General features: G+C 41.8%; 1 protein-coding gene across 1 annotated transcript in view; it reads left to right on the plus strand.

Moving 5' to 3' along the window:
- The first annotated feature begins 1,805 nt into the window (after window positions 1-1,805).
- Window positions 1,806-17,805, plus strand: part of TXNDC5 (thioredoxin domain containing 5) — a 35,526-nt gene continuing 19,526 nt past the window's right edge. Inside the window, exons 1-4 of the mRNA XM_065399276.1 lie at window positions 1,806-2,020; window positions 8,004-8,153; window positions 12,754-12,859; window positions 15,928-16,024. Coding sequence (XP_065255348.1) covers window positions 1,806-2,020; window positions 8,004-8,153; window positions 12,754-12,859; window positions 15,928-16,024 — 568 coding nt within the window. The remainder of the gene's footprint in view (window positions 2,021-8,003; window positions 8,154-12,753; window positions 12,860-15,927; window positions 16,025-17,805) is intronic.

A 17,805-nucleotide genomic window follows, 5' to 3' on the forward strand; every position in this document is an offset into this window, starting at 1 on the left:
ATATTCCTCTCCCATGATAACCTGGCAGGAGCGGAAAACTTACTTGCAAAAATCTGTGGCTTTTATCAGTTCAATGAGTCCCCTACTTTCTCTTGTTTGCTATGGAGGATAGCAACACTGTGGAGTGGAACCTTCAAAACCTGTGTTGGCCAAGGTCTGCAGAAATACATGTGGACTACATGAATCTCAGACGTAATGAGACCTCCTCTGCCATCTAAACAGGTGGTTTACAAGTAATGGCAGCATGACTCTCAACGTTGACCTGCAGTCCCTATCCTTTATGTATGTAGTCTCTGAAAGCACAGATGAGGAATTAAGGATGTTTAAGGTAATATCTTACAATGTGTTTTGTATCTTATATTCTGCTGTATGGAGAGGGAAACATGATGTGCAGAGTGGGTTACCCCAACACCCCTCAAGAGCTTTGTAGAGCAAAGCTCTTACATAGCAACTGCAGAAAGTCAAAACAAAACAAAACAAAACAAAAGCTCTTCCATAGCGGCCATTCCCCATACACTTATATAGCCTATAACAGTGAGCCTTGAGCCTCAGTATCTACACAAACAACAAGGAGTCTGGTGGCACCTTAAAGACTAACAGATTTATTTGGGCATAAGCTTTTGTGGGTAAAAACCTCACTTCTTCAGATGCATAGAGTGAAAGTTACAGATATTATTATATCATAATGCCTGCATCTGTAACTTTCACTCTATGCATCTGAAGAAGTGAGGTTTTTACCCACGAAAGCTTATGCCCAAATAAATCTGTTAGTCTTTAAGGTGCCACCAGACTCCTTGTTGTTTGTGTAAATACAGACTAACACGGCTACCCCCCTGATACTTAGTATCTACACAGCTATTTTAGCATATTAAATATGAACAATATAAACAATATGAATATGTTGAGGTGGGTTTGGAGACTTGCCGCTGTGGGCTGTGTTCTCATACGCAGCACCAATTAATATTACTAGGGTCCTCCTATCGCCTCCCTATGCGGTATCACATAAGCAGAAAAGAGCACATGGGCCAAAATCCTGTGGGCTAAATGGCAGTAATTGTCGCTGGTCCCAATGTTACGGGACACATGATTATGAAAAGGAACCTGAGCACTTCAGACCTTTCTTTCCGGGGCAAAGATCTAAAGCTGGTTTTCTCCATGTAGCAGGCAACTGTTACTTGTCTTTATTCCCATTGTTAACTGAGGCGGTGCTAAGGGTACATGTACCTTTTCTTCATGGATTTCCACAAAGAAACTTTAAAAAAAGTTATGTGATTTAGCAAAATTTCTAGATTTACACTCCCAGTGCAGTGTGTGTGAGCGGGTATCTTTGCATCATCTTATTTACTCATGTAAAAGGACTGTTAGATGCTTCCACAAGTGATCAGCAGGAAAGCACAGCCGCTTCAACCCCACTAGGTTTATGGCCTGACTAGTCCATCTCCCTGACAGAGAGTGGTGGGGACATGGATGGGCAGTAGCGGAGGGTGCAGTGAGACAGGAAAAGCTAGGGGGTGAGGGTGCTGCGGTAGAGCACAGGGACGGGTAGTGAGGGTGTCTGTGAAGTGCATAGAGATGTGGGGGGAGGCGGCTACAGGAGCTGGTGGAGAGTGAGCGGAGGAGGGGTATCGGGGGTGACTCTCTCGTGCCCTGAGCGGGCCCCCCCCGTGGCCTTTGACCCCGGGGGGGCGGGGCCGGAAGGCGCCGGGCAAGGGGCGGAGGCTGGCGCCGGCACGGAAGGAGGCGGTCGGCGGACGTGGCCCGGCTTCTCTCTGTCTCTCGCGCTCTCTGGGTCTCTCCGCGCCGCCATGGCCGCTGCTCTGTGCCGCGGCGCCTCCCCCCGTCCTGGCCCGGCGCGGCTGCTGCTGCTGCTGCTCGGAGGCCTCCTGTGCGCGGCCCCGGTGCGGGGCGACGCGGACCCGCAGTCGGACCTGGACCCGCACGCGCGGCACAGTTACAACGCCGAGATGCTGCGCCACGGCGCCCAGAGCGCCCCGCACTTCGTCATGTTCTTCGCCCCCTGGTAACCGGCCGGGCGCGCGGCGGCGCGTTTCCCCGCTGACGTGGCAGCGGCCGCTGGGGGCGGCTCCTCGGGGGTCACGCGGGCGGGCTTGGGGCAGGTGCCGGCGCTGAGCCCAGGATACACAGCTCGGCCCCCCCGCCCCTCCACACACACACCGGGGCCCCTGCTCGCCAGGAGGGGCGGGGCGGGGGCTGCCGCGGGCCGGGCCCGTGAGCAGCGAGGGGGAGCCGGGCCCGGTGCTGCCTGGCCAGGGCTGGAAGCCACAGCACAACCCGCCCCCACGGTGCCTACGTGGCCTTCCTCAGCACAGGCCCCAGCAGTACCTCCTAGTCCTAAATGTGTCCGTTCTCAACGGCAGCCGCCCCGCCAGGCCGGGGAGTGTTACTGTCCCCGTGGTACGGACGGGGGAGCCGAGTCGCGGGGAGGTCAGGTGAGGTGTCTGCACAAGGGGGAGTTCACCTGCAGAGCTGGCCCGGTGGGGCGCTCTGAATGCTCAGCAGGGCGCCCATGTGGGAAGTGACTTAACCAAGGTCTCACTGGAAGCCTGTCGAAGAAAAAGGAATCGAATCTGGGTTTTTTGAATTCCAGGTTAACACCAGCCCCTGGGCCATCCTTCCTCTCGACTTGTCTTAGCTTTTAGTAAAGTCTGTTACTAAGGTTAGCTAACACTTTTAAAAAAATCACCTCTCATCCTCATGGAGACAGGCCCTAAGAGGACAGTGTAATAACCCTTTTTGTGTGCATCCTGTTTCCTTGAATCACTTTTGAAAGAGGGCTGATGGAGCCTCACTCCTTTTACTGATTAATGTAAAAGTGTAGTAAAAACCATGCTGATAGAGTTGACAGCAGCTGACTGAGCTTCCAAATGAAGTTTTCCAAAACTGACTTCTAATTATTCTGTGGGTTTTCTGTTTCCTCCTTTCTCCACGAATACGAACAAAGTAAATGGCATGCGTTTTGTGTGTGGTTCTTAAGAAATACATCCTGTTCCAGAGCACTTTTTTGGTATCATGAACTCCTAAATTCTAATCCCAAATTTACCACTGTGTGACATTGGACAAGTCAGGGATGAGCAACCACAGTTCCCCTTGACTCTATTTGGAGTTGTGGGTGCTCAGCATCTCTGGAAAAACAGGCCCTTGTCTGTCTGTCTCATTTTACTCGTCTGAAAAATAGGGACAATACCTTCTGCAGAGTTATATTGGGGAGTATTAATGTTTGTGCAGCACTCTGAAAATACAAAGAGCTATATAAGTAATAAATGTTATCTGTTGCTTGTGAATGTCTTCAGTGGGACGCATTGTATTTCATTTTAGTCCTGTTGGGTATTCATATTTGGCTTACTAGTCATTTAATTGGGGGTGCAATGGATGTCTGAACTCTGTTATGGAGTCTTCGGAGGTAGAAGTCAAAATAATAATTATAGGCAGTCTTATCTCAGGACCTCCTTTTTAAAAATGCCTTTTTGTGTCTGGAGTTATTGATCTTTTCCAGACATCAAATGGCTTTCTTCTTGATTAACCACATGATTAATTCATGTGAGATATGGTCTTGTGCCATCCTCTACATCCAAATCCTTATGTAGACATATTGGCAAACATGTATGGAGAAACCTGCCAATTACAGAAATATTAGATACACTGACATTTTCAGTGAGTGGGTTTATCTTAGAAGTTAAAGCTTGCAAACTTTGGACTTTATTTTGTTTTTAACATTTGCCAATTCATAGCTCTCTACAGGGTGTCAGTACTTTACTTCATCAGTGAGCCTTTTGACCTAGAGAGAACCTGAAAATAGCATTCATCTTGGTGGTCTCCGTAGAGCAGTAGGTGTCTGTCTACTGGTCAGGTTGTGCCTCTTGATACTACTAAATTGTTGGTTCTCAGATTTTCCATACTGCAATCCTCCTTCAGTTTAGCAATATGGAAAGGGCAGTCTGGTCTCAACCCCTGACACTGCTTTATGATCTCTCAGGATCTGAACCCCCTGTACAAGATCTATCAGCAGCCATTTGATCAGAGTGCCACTGACCCACCTGCAAGACCTAGCAGCGGTAATGAATTTGCTTTTACCTGGTTGGCATGTTCCTTTCAGGGAGATTCCAAAGAAGAGTTGTGGGGAAATAATGTTTGTCCCCACTCTCAATTAAGGTTGGTCAATTGACTGGTCAAATATTGTCAAATGTCAAAAATGGTCAAATATTTTAAACCACTGGTTTATTAGAACAGTAACAGCAGTCACAAAACAGAGTAAGACTTATTGGTCTCCAATAGGCTTAGCCATAGATAGATAGATACTTATGCCTAATTATAAAATACAAGTTACGTAACTGAGTAACGTAACTCAGAAAAATGTGAAACAAGTGGGGATGTGGGTGTGTGTTTGAGGGATGCATTATGAAGAGGCTTTTTGTTAAGAGTCGAGGCATGGGGGTTTATTTACATGGGCATTCAGTGTAGATCATTTGCTTTTTTTGAGGGGGGCTATCGGGGGGATTTAATAGCTGTGATACTTTTGTATGTTAAGGGAGAAGTTTAATGACTAGGCATCTTTTTGTTTTGTTTTGGGGGAGGAGGTTTAATGATCATGAGCCTTCCTCTCCCACTCCCATCTGAGTTAATTTCTGTATATTTGTCTAGTCCGGTTAGATTGTAAGCTTTTTCAGGGCAAGAACTGTGCCTTTTAACTCTTGTGTTTTGCTTTGTAAACCACCATGTGCATTGATGGTCTGGTATACAAGTAGAGATACACATACATATGATCTTTGTTCTAGAAGATTCCTGTCAATCAAGATGTTCAACTTTCAATTAGTTAACCCTTTTCCCAACAAGTGGGATTAGCATATACTAAAGTGAGTGATCAAGACATTTAAGTAGAGGTGTTAACAGATGGCACTACAGTGAAATCCAAAAGATAGGCTGCTGTCTACATCAGGGCATTCTTGCTGGGATATTTGACAATATTTTACCATGATCAGATAATAGGCAGTCAATTGACATTATTTGTCAAGTCAACTGAATGTTCAAAATCAGACCAAGTCAGCTAAATCAGAGAATTGAGCAACATCTGTGTAATGTGGTGTCTTGATTTTAGAATATTTGTTTATACATATTATCTTATGGTACACATTGCCATTGCATCTGAGTGCCTCAGCTTTAAAATCAACAATTAAAACCCCCACATAATTTCACTGCCAAACTGCTACATTCTTGGCTTATTGTTTGTAATTTCGGTGACCCCCTCCTGAACAACTTAGAAAAACGTTAGCCAAAAGCTTGAGCAGATATTTTTCACTGTTCTCTGGAGGTCATCAAATCTTGGCTCTAGTGAGCCAGATGAGGAGGTGAATTCTACATTCAGACCTTGGACTGAGAGTGTTGTGATCTGGGTCTTAAAAAATTCACACTTAGGAACAAAGCAGAAGCGTTTCAGTTGCTCTCAACCTACCCTCCTCCAGTAATAGGATATAGGGGAAAGGGCAGTTTTTCAAGAAGCCAGATTTCTTAATGGCTTATAGATCATAACTAGAACTTTGATTTACATTTGTAAACAAGTGGCAAGTCATTGCAGAGCATTGAGAGTAACAATCGTGCTCACAGCATCCCCGCCCACATAGGAGGTGAACAGCAGCAGTCTAGACCAATTGACACTTCTGAGTGATCTTCAGTGGTAGCACTAAGAGCACAATGCTCAGTGATACAGCAGGAAAATGACAGACATATGACTACATAAATATGAGACTGATCAGGATAAGCTTTCTTGAATTTGTGGTCTTTTCTGACTGGACATATATTGTTTCTTCATATTACAACCTGTGCTAAAAGCATTTCAGAATTCATGGGAATATCTGACCAAGGCATGATTAAAATCCATCAATGAGATACCACTACTCCATGTCATAATGAGGCTGCAGCAACCAAAAAACCTGAGGCTGCAGTAGTCAAAAAATCAGTTACATTTGGAGAAGAGCAGGAAAGAGGTGGATGTAAATTTGGGCCCACAATTTATCAACCAACTCCATAATGTTACTTTCTTGTACTGGATTGTCAGTGTGTATGAACAGCTACTGTTTGGTCAATTTTGGTTTACTGACTCAGAGTTGAGCATTGCTTTCTCCTTCCTTTATACAAATTGAAATTTTGAAGTAACTTCGAAGGGGAGCGCATAGCAAACTTCAGGCATTTAGGCATAAAGACATTAAAAGTAGGGGTTTTGTTTTGTTTTCCAAGTCCCAAACATTTAGAATTATGGGATGCAAGGTTTAGGTACCTCACACAGTATCAGCTCTGTCCTTATATCTGTGTTCTAATCATCCCAGGTAGTGTGGTGGCTTCGTGATTTTTTTTTTTTTTTTTTTGTACAAATATCAGCTAGACTAGGATGAGACACTTCTCTCTTCTTTCCCGATTTTCACTTGAGACCCAACTTAGTCAAGAGGTGAAAACAGGTATCCAGAGGTGAAAATCTTGAAAACTACTTCACCATGCCATTTAGCTATCACAAGCAATGTTTCAGAATATGTAATTGTACGAGAAGTTTTTAGTAGTATAGTGGAGAGCCTAGGTTTAAATCAGTTTGTTATAACAGAACCTTATGACGCAGGCAAGGTGCACTGTAAGCTGAATGGAAGGAAAAATATTTAAAATATAAAACTGTCTCATATACACAAATATATATACCAAGTCTGATTACATGAGACTAATTTGCAAACCGTCTAAAAATATTGCTTTCTTGTAAATGGGATTGTTTTTTAAATGGGAGTTCTGTAGGGAGTAAGAGGCAACTTCCTGCAAACTTCCTTATTGTTGTGTTAATTGTTGCATAAAAAGTAGACTTTCCGGGACTTGTCAAGAGTAAACAAAGTTGAGGATATTTTAATTAATCTAATGACATTTTTTTAATGCCTGTAAAAATCAGGAACAGCAAGAACGGCCATTCAAGATAAGTTGACATTGGTTCCTTTAAATAGTTTACCATATTTCTGGTGTTAGTGTTTTTGACAACACCAGTTTGTATTTGCCAATAGTATGAGATCTGATTTTCAGTTTTATGGGAATTGGAATGGTGTTTTCAAGAACTGGTAAATCTCTTGATTGGCTGAACATTTCTAACACTTTAAATTTGAATTAGTATGCTATGGGATGCCAAGCAGTGGGAAAGATTACTTGAATAATTAACTATTCCTTTGAGAGAAGCAAAATAGCAATTATTTGTTCTGAAACCTGTTTTAAGTCACCTTACTTTGTGTGCATATGTTGAATATTTTGAGACTCATAGGATATCACTATGCAAAGGCACTTGTTCCTGTTTATAACATATTAAGATTAGCATCTCTTCAGGACTTTGAAACAGAACTGTTCTACTTCACTGATTTAGGTATTCCATGCGTCCCATGAGTCACAATTTTGATATTACATGTAAACACAAGTGACCTTATAAAAAGAGTACAAACCATTATCTCCTTACCAGACACGTAAAAACATGGTGCTTCCAAATGTGTAAAAACATAAAGAACACCAGGCATCCTCTCATGGTGTTCTTAGAAAGTTGAGAAGCTGAGTGCTCTCTTTTCAGAATCCTCATTAATGTAATAGTCTTTTACAATGAACCTGGCAAGACTTTGTAATGCAAAAGTACTTCTCTAACCGTCAGGGCTGTTTTTAGATTTTTTGTGTGTGAATTTTGTGTCAAAACTGCTTACAAGGTTAGCCTTCTACAATAAAAGGCAACTCTACAGTATTAACTGTTGCTTAACACAGTCTGTTTTTATATGGAAGAGGTTTCTGATTTTTCATTCCTCTAACATGTTTCAAATACATCAGATCCCACCCATGTGTATATATACTTTTCCCATAGATTCATTCATATCTAGTCTTCATATTTACATTTAAACCTAAATTTGTTAAATATAGAGCATGCATACAAATCAGAACAGTGACCTTATTACTGAAATTTATTTTATCTTTTGCTCATCCTGTTGTAGGTGTGGACACTGTCAACGTCTGCAACCAACTTGGAATGATCTGGGAGACAAATACAACAACGTGGAAAATCCATCAGTCTATGTTGTAAAAGTGGATTGCACTATAGATCTTCCACTCTGCTCTGAATTTGGAATCAGAGGATACCCCACGTAAGTACAAAAGGATATGTGCTTCTATTATTTTGTATGTTTTTCCACAGTCCTCTGCCAATTTGTTGAGACCAACTTCTAAGTTATGATTTTTGGTGGTTTCCTTTATAGCTCTTCAGTCTTTAGAAGATAAATTTAAGCTCTCATCATGTTGCCAAGACAAGATGAGCTATAATGTCTCTTTTTTTACAACTTGGAAGATGGCTATGTTTAAACAAAGTTTAGAATAGGTGCTCATAAAACTGATAGATTAATAATACCATCTAAAGCCAGGCACATATTGATGCTGGCACTGTGCAAGTTTCTCTACATGGTTTTGCTTTAACGGGGCTTGAAAAACTTAGCAGCTACTTATGAACTCGAGCACTAAACCTATTATCTTTTAAACCTTTCCTATTATGATAGATGAGGGTGAGCGGGTTCCACCAGTAAGGGCCAGGGTAAGGTCTTGGTGAGAAGGCTCGCATCTTGCCTCTGAGCTGCAGGAAAAGAATGTGAGCTGGAATTTCTACCAGATAAACAAGCCTTTGCTTAAAGCACATCAGTCCAAACTCCAGCACTCCTGCTTAGCCTAGTGCTGGACCTCTCTTTAGCAGATTGTCAGTTGTGTAGCTTTGTGAATAAATTTCCTACAATGAATGGTAGGGTATGTCTACACAGCAAAAAAACCCCAAAACCTAAGGCAGCAAGTTTCAGAGTCAGGGTCAACTGACTTGGGCTTGTGTTGCAGGGCTAAAAATGTCAGTGTACATGCTTGGGCTGAAGCCTGGGCTCTGAGCCCTCCCCACTTGCTGGGTTTCAGAGCCCAAGCTCCAGCCTGAGCCCAAACTTCTACACTGCTATTTTTAGCCCTGCTGTGTAATCCTGAGTCAGTTGACCCAGGCTTCGAAACCTGCTGCTGCGAGTTTTTTTTTTTTTTTTTTTTTTTTTTGCTATGTAGACGTACCCATAGAGACCCCAAAAGCTTATGGTCAAACCTTAGGGTCCAAATACTAACTTTTCTCAAGAGGTGAAACATCATAACAATTCACTGCTCTGCCTAGTCAGTTGCACAAATATTGATATTTATGAAGATGGATCAGCAGAGGTTAAAAATAGTTTACTGTTTTTGTAGTTCGTATTAATACAGACCTTATACCTTATCAGTGCCTTCTAACAATTGACTATTCCCTCTTTCTGAATGGAGTTTGTCATCACCATCTCATTGCCAGAGCATTTTAAAAATTAGGGGGTAGGAATTGCAGTAAATATTAATACAATAAATTTGGAACTGTAATCTTGGAAATAATGGGGCAATAGGGCAAAGTCTAATAGCAGTTGGCACAAAGATGAGTTAGGTCCGAGCTAACTTTGACATACGAATCTAATAACATGTATGTGATGAAGACTGGCAGGACAAGACTTCAGCTTTCAGTGTTGGCACAAGGAGAGAGAACAATATACCTACAGGGTTCTAATTCTGCATATAGGACACACCAATAAGATGGTGCCTAATTCCTTGTAAATCTGTGGTACACAAAATTCAAGGCAGATTCCATTCCATAAACAAAAAATTCATTTAAAAGGGAACTGGATTAAGCTTGGTCAGGTTTGCTATCTTCTACCACCCCTCCTCTGCCCCACACACAATTCTTAAAAAGCATGGAAACAAATTATGGGACATCTAATAACCCTAATCCTAATAGCCATACAGCATGTTTCCAAAGACACTGACAGATTCCACATCAGGACAAGGAACTGCCTTCTTCCTCCAAGTGATAAAGTAAATACACGCCAAACAACCATTAATCTCTTCTTCCCACACAACCTTAGTTATGGCCTCATGCTTGCCCCATAAACACATAACATATGCACGCTCAACCTGTGCAATATAATATTTGCAAAGGTATTATTCCTGTAGCTGTAGAGGTCTGGATTGGGGATCTGAAAGTCAAACTTTCATGATGACCATTGAGGAAGGGTGTATGTCAGTGGTGGGCAAGCTGCTGCTAGCCCATGCCACTTCCCGCTACTCCCATTGGCTGGGAACGGCAAACCGCGGCCACTGGAAGCTGCAGGCGGCTGTGCAAATGTAAATAAACTGTCTCGCGGCCTGTCAGTAAATTACCCTCACAGGCCGCAGGTTGCCCATCACTGGTATATGTCTTAATGGTTGCACAGAATAGAATTCCTGTTTTTTCCCATGCTCTCTTTTAAATGAGAAAATATCCTTAAAGATTAAAAAAAAAAAAAAAACTCTCAATTATGCTGTGACGTACAACAAAACACTGTTCCACGTTTCAGTCATTTTCCACACATTACAATGGCTTTTGTCGCAAATTGGCAGGTTTGAAGGTTGAGAGGTATGCTAGGAAAGTGCTTATTGAAATGGGAGTTCAGTTCCCTGGGAGCAGCTTCAGTCCCAGTGGAAACAATAAGAAGTAGCGGGCATTTTTATTAGGTGCACCATCACTTCCCCACTAGAAAAATAGTGATTATCTTTACTGAGGACATGAGTAACTTCACAATCATTGGCTCATTCAGTCCTTTTGTAAGTTATGGGAAATGGCAGCCATTTTGAGTCAGTAAGTACTAATTATAATGGGTAAGATAGAAGAAAAAAATTGTGCCTTTGAGGATAGCTGGTACTGGGCTTTATCTACAAAGAAAGTGTGAATGATAAACCAGCGATTTGTTAATAAAAGGCTTGTTCATAATTACAGGGTGAGCTGTGCCTTAAGCCCCTTTTCAGACTCTCTTGAGTGCACCTCTCGAGGGAAAGGCTGTGCTTCCTTCACCTCTGTCAAGGGTGCAGCACTGCGGTTTAACTACTCTAGGAATGGATCTTTGGGTCATTATGCTGACAAACGATGTTGCTGGATTCTCTTTCTCTCTCAGTATCTCCCCTCCTCCCCTTCCTTTTTTCCAGTGTGTGCTTTTAACTGTTTATGGTCTTTTGTATCTCTAGGCTCTGGCTTTGGTAAAACAGCTCTGTCACTTTTGGGTAGCCTGGAAAGAGCATTTTCTCTATTACTAGACCAGCTATTGTTCCCTTAGCTCCCTCGATGTTGTTTACCTCTAGTTGTCTTATCTCTGACCATTGCTTAATTTCCTGCTTGGTCTCCAAACAGAATACTATCAAGCAGGTAAACTGAGGTACATATATGCATACAAATCCCTGTAATACAGGTATCTCCCTCATTCTCCACAGGGTCACATGATGAAATTTTTAAAGGTCTGATTTTAAAATTAATTTTAACTCTAACTAAATAACAGATTTAGTTGAAAATCCTCAGGAAATTCAGTCTTTACATATTGGTTGTATACTGTACAGTTGGGGAGGAAGATATGCTGTTATTTTCATACAAAACAAAGAGATTGGATGTACAGATCTAAGTGGGGGAGGAAAACTGAACCTCATCTTAATCAAATAATAGAGGTGCTACTACGCCTGTAGGATCATTTAAGCTAACTTCTTGATTTCTGTTAGATTCTACTCCAAACTGTTATCAGAAGATGTATGAAAGGGAGAGATAAGCAATTCAGATTTCATAGTTCTTTTCTTTATTTTTTGTTGACTTCTTAAAGGGACAATATCAACTTAAAAACCACACACCTTTCTGAATGTTTTTTAACCTACTATTGTACAAGCAATGTACAATATTATAAATGAAAGCGATAAAGGGAGGATTTTTTCTTATTTTAATTTGTATGAATTGTGCTTTTAAAAACACTCTTGCATAGTGTTTTTTTTTTTTTAAGTTATAAGAGCTCTGAAGAGAAAAACAGGAGAGAAACATTTAGAAAAATGTGGTTGTAAAACCACAAAAATTAGCAAGGGAAGTCAAGGACAGGTGTAATAACTGAAATGAATTTTAACTCACTTTAAAAAAAAAAAAAAAAAAAAACTCTCAATTTGATCGTATCCCTTTAAAATTCCAGTATTTAAACAAATATGATTTCCTGTTTTAAGTTACACACATATTTAGTGGGGAAAGATTTAGGTATTTTGTTAAACAGATTTTACAGCAAGTATATATTTATATAATCAGAAAGACTGTCTTTGCAACTCTCCACCTATTTTCTCACCTTGTTCATCTGCTTTAAGCTACTTTTAATCAGTTTAATACAGCATGAGAAGTGGCATGTGATCAAGGACATGCATATTTGGCATGGCACAAAAAAGTGTAGAGAGATTCCTGGAACATAAGCTTTTTGTTTTTATGCATACTGAAAAAAATTAACTGATGCTTTTTTGGTAAACTGGAAAATAGGATTCAGAAGCATAAACAGGGATTAATCTTTGAATTATTCTTTCTAGCATTTTAGTCACCATTGTATGTTAATCTAAGGACATCTTGGAATGTTCACACCAAATATGGTATTTCTATCTGTGCTAAGTTTAAAGGAGAAGAATAGAGTTCTGGTTAGTTACAGGGCCCAGTTCTGCATCATGGAAATCCAGGGAATGTTTGATTTTAATGATAGGCTTGAGGACTGAGTATGCTCTGAGCTCAGTTATGATATCAGCAAAAAGTTCATTTATTTACAAAGAATGTTTCTTGTTTGTATCTATTTGAAAAGTTTTGCCTTACCTCTTTGTACTGTTTTAATGTTTCAGCCTAAAGCTGCTTAAACCAGGCCAAGAACCTGTGAAATACCAGGGTCCTAGAGACTTCCAGGCACTGGAAAGCTGGATGTTGCAGACACTAAATGAGGAACCAGCTGTAAGTGAACAGGAAATATTCCCTTCTTCCAGAGTCAGACTGATTTCTTGAACTATAGGGGTTAGGTTTTGCTTTCCAAGAGGAAAACCTTGTAAGAATAAAAATTGGATGATGATAACAAACTGGAACAGTGGCCAAATAGCCGTCAAACCCGTGATTAAAACTGGCATCCTTTGGCTTGCCCTTTGTTTCCTGTATTTAAAACCAAAATTCATAATCTTATTTCAAGGAAGTATTAGCCTCTTGACATTTAAGATGGGATGTCCTGGTACAAGTTCAGTTGACAAGTATGGGCCACAAGTACTTTGTCTTGACTAGAAAAAGTGGTTTAGCTAATACAAGCTAGGTAAGACCAGCATAAACAATCTTTTTCCTAATGTAGATGCAGGGCAACAATTATTAGCTGGTCATGCTTTAGTTTAGAGCAGTGTCCGCCGCTTGTTCAGGGAAATCCCCTGGTGGGCCGGGCCGGTTTGTTTACCTGCCGCGTCCGCAGGTTCGGCCGATCGCGGCTCCCACTGGCCGTGGTTCGCCGCTCCAGGCCAATGGGGTGGCCAGCACATCCCTCGGCCCACGCCACTTCCCGCAGCCCCCATTGGCGTGGAGCGGCGAACTGCGGCCAGTGGGAGCCGTGATCGGCCGAACCTGCGGACGTGGCAGGTAAACAAACCGTCCGGGCCCGCCAGGGGCTTTCCCTGAACAAGCGGCGGACCAGCTTTGAGAACCACTGGTTTAGAGAGGAGTTAAGGCTACAACTCAACCAGCAAAATCGAGTTACAATGTGTTACCCTATATCTACACAAGGAAAAAGCTTGAGTTTAGGTCTGGCTCATCTAGCATATTAGATGAGACTGGTGTAAACTTAAGCACTTTTCCTAGTCAAGACAAAGCCACAATGATTGCTGATCTCAGTTGATTAAAAATACACAGTTCTGCTTAAACAAGATCCATGCTAATGTATCTTTTAAAAATTTAAACATCAGATGCAAAGAAGTTTTAGCAGTGTAGTTTCTAGTAATGTTTTTTTCAGCTCTGAGCTAGTTCCTAGAAAAGTGTCTTTTTTCTGTTAAGTGACTGACTTAACGTTTGCAGCTTAGTTATAAGATGGCTAAGTTCTAGTTTGCTCCTTTTCTAATATTGCTGGTTGTGTGGGATTGGGAAAGAGTGCTCAAAGTGGAGTCTTGAATAGCTTGTAAATTATAGATAGCTGAAAGACCTCATAAATTTATGTGATGGCACATGTGGTTTCTGTGACAGGAGTGGGCCTGATATGTGATAATTAGGGCTGCAGATTTGTCACTGCATTTTAAAAAAAAAAAAATCAAAAATCACAGAGCAGTCATGGTAATCTTAGAAAAAGTCACCGGTTTCATGACTGCTCTGTGATTTTTTTTTTTTTTTTTAATTTAAAAAAAAAAAAAAAAAAGCCCTGACAAGTGAGGGGGCACAGACTACCCACATCTGCACCCTCTGCCCCCATAACACAACCCTAATCCCAGCCTGGTACAGAGACAGGGTCTAAGGAGTGAGGGGTAAGCTTGGGGCTGGAGAGCAAGCCTGCCCTACACACTCACCCCAGACACAGGCAGCTCCTGTATCCTGTGGGGCTGGGTCCCAGAGTTGAGAGGAAGCCCGCAGTCACCTCAGGCATGGGCAATGGCGGCTCCTATGTCCTTTGGGACTGGGACTGGCTCCCTGCTCGATGTGTTGTGACCATGTGGGCATGGTTGCAATGCCATTCATGTTCGGCCTGTGCCCCGTCATGACGTAGGAGTCAAGCCTGAGTGGCATTGTGACCCCATGCACCTGGTCGCAATGTCTGGTGCAGAAAGCCAGGCCCAGCCACATGGGACAGGAGCCTCCACAGGTGAGTCCTGGACACACACATAAGTCACAGACAAACAGGAAAATCACATTGTGACTTTTTTTCCTGCCATGACAAACCTGTAGCCCTAGTAGTAATGTTTTATAAATAGTGTAGGAGCTACTGTGTAATAATCTAAGAAGATTGAGATGTTCTAGTTTTATAAAGGCTGTATGTGATCTGGTCACTCAAGGAGAATTATTGTATATTGAATTGTAAATCTTTCCTGTATTAAGCTAGTTGTTGATGTAGCTTAATAGGGGACTGTGGGAAGAACAAACAGGAAGGCAGTGCAATGGATCTTCAAATGAGCAACCTACATCCAGACACTTGGGATGGGAATTACAGGACTATATGGCATACTTCCAGGCTCCAGTCTGAAGTGACCCTCCTTTCTTGCCAGACTGGGAGCTACAGAGCAAAAGTACGGTAAATAGTTAAAAAGGACTTTTCAGGAAAAGGGGGGGTTGAGAGTCAATTGTCAGTGAGCTCTGACAGAGAGAGAAGCTGGAAGGCAGTCTCTGTGCAGGAATCTGATGGAGATGGACCTTCTCATGTCCAGGTAATGATAAGCCTTAGGGGAGAACAGGCATATGCATAGGCTGGCTTATCAGAGAAAACATATCTTAAAAACAATATGCTTTTTCTGTATAAATAATACTTTGCTTTAAAGAAGCTGACTGCCACTCTTATTGTGCCCTGAGGGAACAGAACTGCAGGATCTGAGCCCAAGTCAGACCTGCTGAGGTAATCATATTTGATACACTGGGAACTGCAGCCAGGGCCTAATTTGAGAGTGGGAGAATCCTGTGGTTCTCCCCCAGGTCAGGTGATAGTTGGAAGTTTGAGGGGATGGGAAGGTACACTTGAAGAGACCAAGATGGTGGATCACCAGGAAGAAAGACCAGGTGCAGTTAGCCCAGTAACTGAGATAGTTGCTTTCTGTATAATAGACTCACATGTCAATTTCAAATAACTGCTTATTAGTGTCCACTTGACACCGACCTTGATACAGAATAAAGATGGAGTAGGAAATATTTTTGGGAATTTGAAAATTGACAAATGGGGATTGTCTCCATTTACACTGCCACATGGAAGCATTACACATGGAGCACTATGTAAGACAGACAAATTGCCATACAATTCATTTAGTGTATATCAGTTGCATAAGAAATAGTAATTACTTTTTATTCTTTTTTAATAGGAGCAAGAATCTGATCTGCAACCACCAAAACTTCCGGAACCTAAACAGGGAATGCATGATCTCTCAGCAGCCAATTTCAAGATGCATATAGCAGAAGGTAATTTAATTATTTTCTTGTAATGATGATTGGTACAGATATTTAGATCTAATTAGTGAGAAGTCTGCAATATTTGCTTGATCTTGTGAGGTATATGAGAGAAATGGTGGGCTAGTCTTTAAAAGTACCTTTCTCCCATCTTCTTACCCAAAAATCTGTAACAAGTGGGAAAAAAACCCCAGTTTTATTACATATTACATGCAATAAATATATTAAAGACATTAGGGTTATGAAATCAAGAACTCAAAAGTTAGGAAATCGCAGTATTAAGGTTGCACAAGCAATCTTAAATTCATCCTCTGGTGCATATGCATTATGATAGTCTTCAATTACATGATTGCATACCATTTTTTTCCCCCACAGGATCCCAGCTTCATTTAGTACACAGGATGGACAGTGCTCAATTAATGAGCCACCCTGCACTATTTTGTTTTATGCTCATGGTTCAATGTGAGAGTCTAGGCTTTATTTACTGTGTATTATTCAAACCCTTCTATGGAAATACAATTATTTATTTCCTCATGGGCTCTTGTATGGCGCTCATCACTATAGTATCTGAGTGCTTCACGAGCATTAATTTATCTGTACATATTCTACACAGTCTACATATATTCCAGCTTCTGCTATGAATGGAGAGGTCCTACAGACAACAGCCTCTTTTACTCCACAACCCTAATTCATCCCTAGAGCAAGTACATCCTGTACACCAGGGGTTCTCAAACTGGGGGTCAGGACCCCTCAGGGAGTCGCAAGGTTATTACATGGGGAGTCGCGAGCTGTCAACCTCCATCCCAAATCCCGCTTTGCCTCCGGCATTTATAATGGTGTTAATTTATAAGGGGGATCGCACTCAGAGGCTTGCTATGTGAAAGGGGTCACCAGTAAAAAAGTTTGAGAGTCACTGCTGTACACTGAATGAGACAAGCATCTTGTGGAAAAATAGTATGTGATCATGTAATTAAAACCTGTATCATAATGCTTACACACATGGGGGCTGAATTAAAGTTGTCTGTGCAACCTTAATTCTGGGATTTTCTGATTTTTTTTTTTTTTTTTTTTTTTACTGGTTGACTTTGCACCTTAACATTCTTTTAATAGTTTGTGTGTACAATTTCCTAGGATTTAAAAAAAGCAAACTGAAAAACAGAAATTCCATCATGTGGGATTATATTGACACTCACTTGGCTCATTGGTAGAGTTGTAATCTTTAGATCCACCACATAGACTCCTGCCACTTGAGCTAACAGAGTAACTGATAGCAGTAGTAGGTTGTCATCTTATATGTGGCCCAGCACTAGAAGGGGATGAGACACACACTTTGCCATGGGTTTCACAGATATTGTCTGACCGCAGAGGAATAGTGAGACTCAGGAATCTTGGGTTCCATTCCTGGCTCTGAAGGGGAAAGTTCTCTAGTGGGCACAGACTCTTTTGCTCATTTCTGACAAGCTTGACCTCTTCTGCCCCGTCTCCTCTAATCTGGCCCTCCCCCACTCTTGTCTCTCCCCAGCTCAGGCTTCTTATGCTAATCCCATTCTTCCCTACATAGCCTCTGCTTCTCATTCCAGTGTCATTCTCCTTGCCTAATCAGTTCTAGCTTCCCCCCTCTATGTTTGCTGTCCAGTTCCCAGTGCCCCCCTTTCGCATACTGAAGTCCAGTCTTCTAGCTTAAGCAGTCCCACCTCCTAGCTTTTTGTCCAGTCTGTCTCTCCTTGCCCCCCCCCCACCTCAGTTAGCTCTGAGTTCCATTGTCCCTTCCTGGGCTCCTCATCCAAAAACTC

The sequence above is a fragment of the Emys orbicularis genome, chromosome 2, assembly GCF_028017835.1.
Source record: "Emys orbicularis isolate rEmyOrb1 chromosome 2, rEmyOrb1.hap1, whole genome shotgun sequence".
Taxonomy (NCBI): Eukaryota; Metazoa; Chordata; order Testudines; family Emydidae; genus Emys; species Emys orbicularis.